The sequence below is a fragment of the Pundamilia nyererei genome, unplaced genomic scaffold (assembly GCF_000239375.1).
Source record: "Pundamilia nyererei isolate P.nyererei 1_Seehausen unplaced genomic scaffold, PunNye1.0 scaffold00110, whole genome shotgun sequence".
Taxonomy (NCBI): Eukaryota; Metazoa; Chordata; class Actinopteri; order Cichliformes; family Cichlidae; genus Pundamilia; species Pundamilia nyererei.
Window position 1 is genome coordinate 44,946 of NW_005187511.1, and position 11,051 is coordinate 55,996.

At 41.0% G+C, this 11,051-nt stretch overlaps 1 protein-coding gene across 1 annotated transcript; it reads right to left on the minus strand.

The window, feature by feature from the left end:
* Window positions 1-9,498: 9,498 nt before the first annotated feature.
* On the minus strand, window positions 9,499-11,051 carry LOC102197315 (vasopressin V2 receptor-like). Its single transcript, XM_005741340.1, has 2 exons — window positions 10,198-11,051; window positions 9,499-10,014 (listed from the first exon to the last, which is right to left on the minus strand). Exons 1-2 carry the CDS (start codon window positions 11,024-11,026, stop codon window positions 9,806-9,808), a joined length of 1,038 nt encoding a protein of 345 aa, XP_005741397.1. The 5' UTR covers window positions 11,027-11,051; the 3' UTR covers window positions 9,499-9,805.

The following is an 11,051-nucleotide window of genomic DNA, read 5'->3' on the forward strand; positions in this document are numbered from 1 at the left end:
GACATCTGTGGGAGGTTTTTGAGATGATCTGCTGAGCTGTAACATGCAGGTAGAGCTAACCAACTACCATGCGCCTTCATTGCAGCGTGCAGTATGCAGATGTGACTACGTGCAACTATGCAGATGCACGTGGCTGGAGGATCATTGATATTCTGTAGCACGTGTGAGAATCTAATCAGTCCATGTATGGGAGCGGAGAATTGTCAGCCACTGTGGCCTTGAACGTGAGGGCCCATCGGAGAGGAGCATTTATAGTAAAAAAAATGTTCACTTGGTTTCACACGTGGACTACGTGACCTATGGTCGTGGTTAAAAAGTAAAAACACCTCATCCCAGATCTTCTGGTCATTATCAGGTCTTAAATGAAGTTAATACACCCTCAGAACAAAAACACATGAAATATTACACTATGTCATTATGAATTTAACATAAGTTGAGCAAAAATACAGGTCCCATAAGTAAAATTTACCCATGCCTCCAAGAATAAATGCTTACATATACTATATTTCTCATAGTATGATTTTTGTCATGAAGGTTGCCCCCCTGTTTTTCTCTGTAAAACATTAGACAGCTTCATTCATTTTTATACGAAAAATGGAAGGCACCGTACCATGACCATTTGAAAAACAAACAAAAAAATTATTCAAAACAAAAACAAATTATTCACAGTCACCACAGCAGGAACCTCTGCAGTATTTAATTTGGCAGATTTTTACGCCAGATGCCCTTCCAGATGCAACCCCCAGGGGATTTGTGTGTCCTCCCAGGAGGGGAGGCTTGTTAGGAAAATGTTTAAACTGCTACACCACAGAAAACAAATATTTAGCATACTGTTGTTTGCATATTGGTCAGCTTGTTTTGTGGCTTTAGCAGTTGTTTTGCTTCTCTCTTTCCTCCTTTATGAAAGGGATGATGAGGTGGTGCTTTTTCCTTAGTCGTCTGCGACCAGTTTCTGTAAAGTCGTTCCTCGATTTGTGGTCAACAAAAATCACGTAAATATAGAAAATCCTCCCTACAGTTCTCTATTGGAATTTGTTTAGATATAAATGTAGATATTCATTGATAGGCTAACTGGTAAAGTGCTTTAATTTTTTTTTTGAGTAAGTTTAAATGTACTTTTTTTTTTTTTACAATTAGTCCAAATTGATGACAGCTGACTCATTATTATTAATTAAAGTGAGGTTTTTATTCTCACATAAGTTTCATATTGTAAAAAAAAATTATATACCTGTGTATGTATGTATGTATGTATGTGTTGTGTGTGTATATCTATCTATCTATCTATATATATTACACATATGCTAACAGGTCACTTTATTAGGTACACCCGCTCAGCACTTTTAAACACACGTCTAATTAGCCAATCATATTGCAGCAATGCCATGCATTTAGGCAGGTGCACAACCTGCAAAAGTTCAAACTGGTCATCAGAAGGGAGACAGATTTAAATGACTTTGAATGTTGTTGGTGCCAGACAGGCTGGTCTGAGCATTTCGGAAACTACTGAAGTGATGGTACTTTCCCACACATGCATCTCTCAGGTTTACAGAAAATGGTCAGAAAAACAGAAAATGTCCAGTAGTGGTGAAAACACCTTGTTGATGCCAGAGATCAGAGGAGAATAGCTAGACTGCTTTGATCTTATTGGAAGGTAACAGTAACTCAAATAACCACTCATTACAACCAAGGTATGCAGGAGAGCATCTTTAAATGCAAAACGGGTCCAACTTAGAAGCAGATGGACTACAGCAGCAGAAGACCACACTGGGTGCCTCTTCTGTCACCAAACCAAAACTGGACAACAGAAAACTGGGGGAAAAAAAGAAGCTGTGACATTTGTAGTGTCAGAATTTAGTGTAAACAACACCTTGGATAGCTGCTGGTATGGTATCAAATATTTTCTTTGCACTTTGGGCCCCCTAATATCAGCTGAGCATTGTTTAAATGCCACGGCTTACCTGAGTATGGTTGCTGACCACATCCATCCTTATACGACCACACTGTACCCATTGTCTGATGGCTCAAATCATCTCAAACTGGTTCCCTAAACATGACCGAGTACCTAAATCACCAGGTATCAGCCCAATGGAGAATCTTTGCGATGTGGTGGAACAGGAGATTCACATCATGGATGTGCAGCAGACAAATCTGCAGCGGCTGTTTGATGCCATCATGTCAAAATGAAGATTTTTTTTTAAACATTCTGCTTTTATCAGCTAATTTGGGTTCAAGCATATATCCCCAGTCTTCTGATTATTATAAGAATATGCCTAACAAGCTCACGCTTCTCTAACTTCCTCGTTTATTTTAAAACTTCCATTCTTCCGCCTGTGCCATGCAGACTCAAGTGACATCGTTTGAGGACATGCACCGGATTCCTTTTCTGCTTATGCAGCGTGAAGGGCACATGTAAGTTTTACTCTACCCCCAAAATGTGAAAAACAATTTACAAAAAGATCAAAAACTAAACTAAATGCAACATAAAATTAAACAACTTGACTTTTTTTTAAGGCCGAGATAAGATAAAGTGACATAAAGTGCCCAAAGTTCACAAAGCAGACAAAAGACAAAGGAGATCTTTGGCTGATCACAATAAGGTAGATACATAAAGGCAAACAGACACTAACAAAGTGACTAAATAGAAAGAAGTAAACCAAACGGTAATGTGTAACCAAATAAAAAACATGAAAGTAAATCATTTGAATTCCCCCCATGATGTATCTTTAAGGAATTCACACATTCAGACAAAAAAACTCAACAACAGTTGCATAAATGCAGTCCCAGCATGCTTCACAGGCTGCCTAAAGCCTCTCGTCGCTGTGGCTGTCTCCACCCTCCGAGTTGGAGTAAGATCTCTCATCTGCTGAATCTCCAGTCCACACCTTTTGTTCCCCCTGCTTCTCCTGCTCCCCTTGTTCCCCCTGCTCCCCTTGTTCCTCCTCCTCTTGCTTCAGTTTGTTGACATCCAAGTCCTCCTGTTTCTGTTCACCTGAGAGTGTCTTGTCTTCGCTCGATTCACACATCTGGACCTGCTTTTTGCTCCCTCTCCTCCCGTTAAGACCGCTCCTGGCCAAACATCTCCGCACGGTGGATGGGTCCACCAGAGTGCCGCTGGTCACCGCCAGCTCTGAGGTGATGGCGCTACTGGACATGGTCCGATTCTCCAGGAAAGTCAGCTTAATGAGTCTTTCGTCCGCTTTACTTAGTTTCCTCGGTCGGCCGCTGCGTTTCTGATCTTCAACCGTGCCCGTTTTTTTGTGCTTCTGCAGAAGAGCTTGGACAGCACGTTTGGAAACACCTGTCTGACGCGAGATTTCCGCCTGTGAGAGACCTTGCTGGCGCAGGCTCACCACCTTGTGTCTCGTTTCTATGCTCACTTTAGCCATGGTGTTTGATCTTTCTGATCCCAGCAGCCTCACCTTAACCAGGTAGACCAGACGACGGGAATCACAACCACAACAGCAGGCGGAAGAGCGTCTTCTTCTGCGTCTTCTTCTTGATGCATACTTGAGGTTGGCACACATCTAATTGGTGCATTACCGCCACCAGCTGGTCCCGATAGCGTTCACCACTTAAAGACTTCAACAGCCATGTTAACTTTTAGTTTCTTGAGGTTTTTAGACCACTTTGCGTCTCCTGTCTTCATATTTTTCATAGTACAATACAACATGTTTGGTGTTTTCCTGTTACGAATGACAGATGGGAATCTCTCCTGCTCCTCCCCAGAACCATTACCCTTTCATTGCTTTTGCCACCTTTTCAACATTTTCTGCATCACGATGCTCTTTATTCCCGTCAGCCTGAGTTTAACTAAAACATTTTTTTTTCTAAAAAAAGAACTTTATTCATGAACATCAGTGCAAACAAAAAGGCACTCATAATAGTTGTCTTGATTAACTATCATTGGTGTCTTTTTATTATAGTTATTCAAATAACCTATATACACAAGGTGGGGTGGCTGTGCTGGGAAATGAGAAAGAAAACACAAGATCATTTTAAAATTGTATATACATGAAGACAGGTAGGTAGGTAGGTAGGTAGATAGATATACTGTACACTATGTGAGTGTTTTGAGTGAATTTGGTTGAAATTTGAGTCAAGTTATTGGTCTTGCATCTTCAAGTACTATGAACATTTCTCCCATGTTCATTCATAATCTGTCAGTAATGTTTTCCTCCACTTTGGTAAGAAACTCAGAAACAGTGACCATCACTCTAACTGATGCATCTGCATCAATGTGGACAAAACTGCAGTGCTGATGAATGTATGCCTGCACTGTATGTTTAAAATAAAATCCCCATCCTTACTCTTTCTTTTCCATTAATGTAAATTCTTCTGTGGTGACAGGAAGTATTTGTTGCTCTTTTGCCTGTAATGGCACGGTCTGACTAATGTTTAACTGGCCTATTTTAAGTTCTGTTGCTCTCTGAGACAAGCCAAAGCGCTTTGTTTTTTCTTTCCTTTTCCCATAAAGCTCTTACGAACGCCTCATGTTGGGTGACCCCGTTCATGGCCCTGTAACTTTGCTCAGCAATTTAGTGTTAGCTGCTCCCTTCTGATTTCTAGTGGCATTCCACCCAGCTCTGCTCATTATGCTGCTATTGGGGTTGTTTTACACGCAGGTGCGCTGGGTGCAATTGTATGTTTGTATGTATCTGATGCTGAACCATACACTACAATACTCCATAATCTAATACTGGCCTGATAAATCTGCTGTATATGGTCCTCATAGAATTCCTGTCTGCTTAGTTATTTTCAATTAAACATATGATTACATTTAACACTCTTGCATTTCTTACTGTTTTTCTTCATTGTGTGTGACCCATGTAATCCTTTCATGAAACCACGACCAACTCTTGATTACTTACATTTTCCAGTGTAAAGCTTCCCATGACATGTATGTATTTATCCTTCTGTAGTTTTTAAAAGAAATGTATCTGTGTAATAATTTGTAATGCCTATTTTCCTCACTTTCACTAGTTGACCTTCTCTTCACATTGTGTCATATTGTATATCATGGCACTTTGTTTGTTTACATTGCCTTTTCTAATTTCATGTTTTAAACATAAAGCTGGTTCAGTTGTACTTCTCCCTCTTCTAAGCCCACTTTCCATTTTATTATCTATATAGTACTTTAACCATTCATTTCATATATTCTCCATTGTTTTGCAGATTTGGATTTTTAAGTTACTGGTCTGTAATTTCCTAGTTCTCTCTCATCTTTCCCTGGTTTTCATATTGTTACTACCACTGCTAACAGAGCCTCCCAGTCTCTGTTACACAGCTCTAATAAGATATTTCTAGATGTCTCACTAAGATTGGTTATTAGATTTTCTCTTAGTGCTGAATCTGCTTTAATACTGATTCTGTCCCAACTTCCATCATTTAGACATAAAACATTTTCCATATTTCCATTTCTTCCTCGTGTCTCTTGTGCAGCTGAAGTAATTTATTTTATTTCAAATATTTATTTCAGTTATGTCACAAGTTAAACTAAACAGGACTCTCTGGCTGCATAGTACTATGCACTCGTAGACACGATATGAAAACTGTTTGACTCCACAGCTAGAAGGAGAGCCTCCATTACTCCTGGATGCCAGAGTCTAAGATGTGTGCTGTTGCAGTGTAATAAAGAAAAAGTATGCAGAAACCAAACAGATGTGAAAATACTAATTTAATATGAAACAATAATATGGACTCAAAGTAAAATGAAATCTTCCTATCATGTTTGGCTTATCCACAATTATTCAAAATCAAAAGTTATTATCAAAGTTTACATCCTGAAATAATACTATGGTTAAATTTTAACTAACAAACTGCTCTTTGTCTAAAGCAATAGTTACTTCTGAGTGGCATTCATTAATTCCAGTGAGAGCCTACTACATGGGTTGTAAAAACTGACTGACTAAAAACGTCTTCCTGTGTCTACCCCAGTCTTGAGACTGTGCAGGGAGACACAGCAAACCATACTGGTTGAGATGGAGTGCCTGTGCAGTCTGAATGGACTGCTTGTTTCACAGCGAGCCTGAACTGTACCTGCAATAAAACATTAAATAGCTGTCTACAAGTGTCCAGACATATTCAGGGGTGCTGCAGCACCAGGTGAACTCACCATGAACAGTTTGATTCTAAATTTAGGGTTTAATTGGTAGATTTTTGGATGCTTGCATTTATTGTCCCGGCTTTATTATCAATTTTAGCACATGCTGCAAAACAACTCAAAATTTCTAAAAATCATACAGTGACACTTACATTTTTAGATCCTGCTCCCATTTTGTTTCGCTTTTTTCTAATCAGCGCATTTAAAAAGTGTGAGAGGAGCACAGAAAACAACGAAGCACATGAGCTGCTCTCTTCTCTTCTATATCCTGCAGTCTCACACATGGTGTGTCTTTCTGCCTTTACTGAGCTTTGTATTTTTACCGAGACAAGAGTGTCAAATAACTGAAGGTGATGGTGAAATACATATCTTGTTAAGGCCTTTAATCCGGTTAAACCCACCAATTTCAAGATCAGACTGCACATTACTGCTATCCCTGGGGAAACTGAGTAATTGGTGCAGCAAATATAAAAAGGTCCACGGGGGGAAAGGTTAATCATTTTTACAGGATAACACATGCAACATGGATTAAATGGATGTCCACCAATTTTCACAAAAAAATATGTCTATGTGACCTGGTGAATGCCTGCCTCTTTAAAATAAAAATTAACTTTTTAAATAGGCAGAACAAGGAGAACTTAACAACTTCTCAAACATATTTATTTATTTCATATTTATTTCATATTTTCATATTTATTGCACTTTCTACTGAAGTGTAAAAATATATTTCAGATAATAATTTTTCTTTGAAACGAATACAAACACACGGCAGCTGAACATGTATGATAGTTTTGCACTTTAAGTTTAACATGAACTGATCTATATAAATATATAACTCTGAGATTGTTGACATGCTTGTCTCAGGATAATGTGATGGATAAAAATGCCTGATCCTAGTTTTGCAGACATGCAATCCCAAACCTATCAGGAAGCTCCAGCGTGCTTCACATGTCGCCTAATCTGTCTCCTCACAGTCCTGTGGCTCTCCAGCCTCTGTGTTAGAGTCAGAAATCTCAGCTTCTGAATCTTCAGTCCAGACCTCCTGCTCCCATTTATTGTCATCCCAGTTCTGCTGTTTCTGTTCACCTGAGAGTGTCTTGTCTTCGCTCGTTTCACACATCAGGACCTGCTTTTTGCTCCCTCTCCTCCCATTTAGACCGCTCCTGGCCAGACTCCTCCGCACAGTGGACGGGTGCACCAGAGTGCCGCTGGTCACCGCCAGCTCTGAGGTGATGGCGCTACTGGAGATCTTCCTATTTCGCTGCAAAGTCATCTTAATGAGTCTTTCGTCCGCTTTACTCAGCTTCCTCGGTCGGCCGCTACGTTTCTGATCTTCAACCGTGCCCGTTTCTTTGTGCTTTTGCAGAAGAGCTTGGACAGCACATCTGGAAACACCTGTCTGCCGCGAGATTTCTACCTGTGAGAGACCTTGCTGGTGCAGGCTCACCACCTTGTGTCTCGTTTCTATGCTCACTTTAGCCATGGTGTTTGATCTTTCTGATTCCAGCTGCCTCACCTTATCCAGGCAGGCAAGATGGGCGAATCACAACCACAACAGCAGGCGGAAGTGCTCCTTCCTCACGGTTTTCGTTGGCACTTCGACCCTCGTCGGAGATGCTAAAATGGCATAATCACAAGTTATTGAATATTACCATATGAAAATGCACGTTAGCTCTTTATCATTGGCATTTATTTATGGTGGACGTCCTGGATTTCAGAGAGCTGCTGCAGAGATGAGATCACTGCAGGGCTGCATTCACATCCAGTGGAACCAAAGGGCAACAATGTGTTCCTGGGCCCCCGAGAAAACAGCAGCTACACTGATTTGAAAAGATTGGCTGATTACTGCACCCATCAATATTATTAATGAGAAATATTGATGAGCTGTCAATAAAATCAAGTGTTGATGAATTAAAGTAACCTGATTTATTATTGACATAAACAGGAGGGGGGGGGGGGGGGGATAGCCTGCTACCAGACAGAACTGTTTACTCTGGCATCAGATACCAGACAAACACAGGAGGACAGAAGAGGGAATCATTTCTGGGTTGTGTTGAAACATTGGTGATAATATTGAAAGAAAACCAGTGTGTTGAAGCATTATGCCTATATTGTATGTTTTTCGATATATAAATAAAATACTTTCTGTTGTAAATTTATGCAGAGGTACAAGTTAGCACATAAAAATTTACCAGAGAAAATTGGATAGACTCCCAACGTAAGCTGTCGGATTGCCTCAGTGCTCAGCTGAGCATATATGTGCACGAGTAACTGCCACCAGTTAGTGTCTGCTGTGATGCCTCTTTCTTTATAATATCCCAAAAAACACATTTAGGAGGGAAAATAAAATTACGTTACTGCAGGTCCCTGTGGACTACAGTGAAACCTGAAGCACTGCTGTGAAGGTCAAAGTGTTCAGTTATTTTAAGATCCTCAAATGAAATTTAGACCATTGCAGCTCCCATAGTTACAAAGCAACCAACAAAACTTTTCAGCTCAGTACCAATGCTCTTTTTTCCACTGTCATATAGGTAGCACACGTTGGATATGCCTTCATTGTGGTTTCTCATTTGTCATAGTAATCACTGAAGCTAATTGTTGTTGCTGATGACTAATTTTCTAGTTTGATCTGAAGTCCTGATCAAAATTACTGACTGACTTGGACAATGAACTGGCCACGTTCCAAGCTTCATATGTTTCTCATTCTATGTCTCTCTTTGGCGTGCTGCTCTTTCAAAGAAGGTTTTTCACTCTGATGACCTGCATATGTTGCATGACATAGCGCAGGGTTGTCCATCTGTCTGTTTGTCTTTTGATTACATTCTTCCAGCTGTAATATTTGTGGAAAGATATGTTGACAATGTAGACAATTCAATCCTTGTTTTAAAACACATTAACATTAGGTGGGACCGCATGGACTTATATCTAAATATTAGTGCCATAAATACGATTTGTATCATTTGTAAATGTTTAGGATTACAAAGGCTACCTCATGTGTTATACAACAGCAGTGCAACACATTTGTGACAACATTTTATTCCATAAATAAACAAAGTTGTTCATGGCATGAACAGTATTTTACAAAATACAAGCACCTGGCGTGTGATTTTGTGAACAGTGAGTAGGTTTTCACCATAGAAACATTTAAAGGGCTGACAAACATATTTCACAATCTTTAAATACAGTTTGTTCCAACATAAAGTGTGCCTCTATTTCCTCTCTGTTACATCAGTGAAACACATATGCTTGCTTTTAATCTTTCGTTTGGAAAGCTATGAATAGATTTTATTTACTTTAGATTGGTGAAATCAACTCAAGGAATGTTTCTATATATGGCAGTATGCAAAACACTATACAGCTGAATCCAATCTGGCTGAAAAGACTGGCTCATTCAGGTACCACTAAATGGGATGAATATTTTATTTCTCAAAGTAAAAAGATTTATCCAAACAGCTTGATGATCCACACCAGTTGTTTAGTCTCTCCAGATGCTGTTATCCAACAGCATGTTGTTCTCACTCTCTCGCCTTTGTTGGCTGCTTTTTACTACACACGATATCTTTTTATGTGCCAAATAACATACAGCATGCGTTGCCTTCATCCTTTGAAACGGTTGCTAAAATTCAGAGAGGCAGCATATCCAGGCGCGCAGACTTTGCACGGTTTGCCCTGCAGGAGTTTCCCATTTTTAGTAATGCGCTACCTTCACTTGGACTCGGGGGGATTTTTTAAGCTTAGATACAAAGTGCTGACCAGCGTCGCTTCCTCGTGCACTGAGTCCTTTCCGCCTGAATGCCTCCTGCACAGGAGCGACACCAGCCTCTTGGGAACCTGACCGCTGAACAAAAGGTAAATGCAGGGATTCGCGCAGCTGTTCAGGCTGGCAAGCAACATCAGGATGGTGAAAGTAGCAGCTGGAATTAAAACAGGAGGGCAAAGTGTCACGTGTCTGCCAAGCAATCTCATCTGCCACCTAGAGATTAGTAATTTGTGTTTGTGCGTAAATATGCTCAGGTTCTGTGTAATTAGAAAACGTAAAAGACCAAATGAACTACATTGATTATGACGATCACACAGCAAATATACGCAATACTTACTTTCTTTAGGCGCCTGCTTGTCCCACGCGGACCACAGCTGGACAGTGAAAAACGGAGCCCAGCAGACAATATAAGCAAGTACTATGACCACCGTCATCTTCAGTGTTTTCACTCTAGCCTTCGACATGCCAGCCACACCGCTGGCTCTGGATGGCAAACCCACCGTTCCTTTCTGCTGAGTCTTTTGGTAGATGTTGATCTGGATGGCTCGGCAGATGCGGACTTGGCAAACAACAACTGTGATAACGGGTAAAACAAAAATGACCAGCGTGGTCCAGGTGATGTAAGTCTGCAGCCCCCATGGCTGGATAAATGTAGCCCAGCAATCAAACACACCCGGTGTAACCTCCACCTGTGAGAAAATGAAGACCTGAGGCAAGCTGCCCAGCAGAGAAATCCCCCACGCAACGCACACGGGGACATTTAGTCTCGTGCGTGTCCGCTGAAACTTTACCATCGGGTTGCAGATAGCCTGGTACCTGTCAACTGTCATCACCACGATCATGTAGGTCGATGAAAACATGCCGAGAACTTGCAAATATTTCACAAGTCGGCACACCAAGTCCGGTCCGACGAACCTGTCTGTGATGTCCCACAAAAGCTGCGGACACACCTGGAAGAAAGTGACCACCAGGTCCGCCAGGCACAGGTGGAACACGAAGACGCGCATTCTGGACATCTGTTTGCGCTGTTTCCACAGGACGAGCAGCAGGCTGGTGTTGAGGACGGCGGCGCTCACGAAGACGACACTGAGCAGCGCGATCTCCACCTTGGCCAGGCTCTCATCTCTTGGCACATCCTGTGCCTCCACAAAGTCACTGTCATTCATTGTGATTGAAGACCTTCGATGTTGA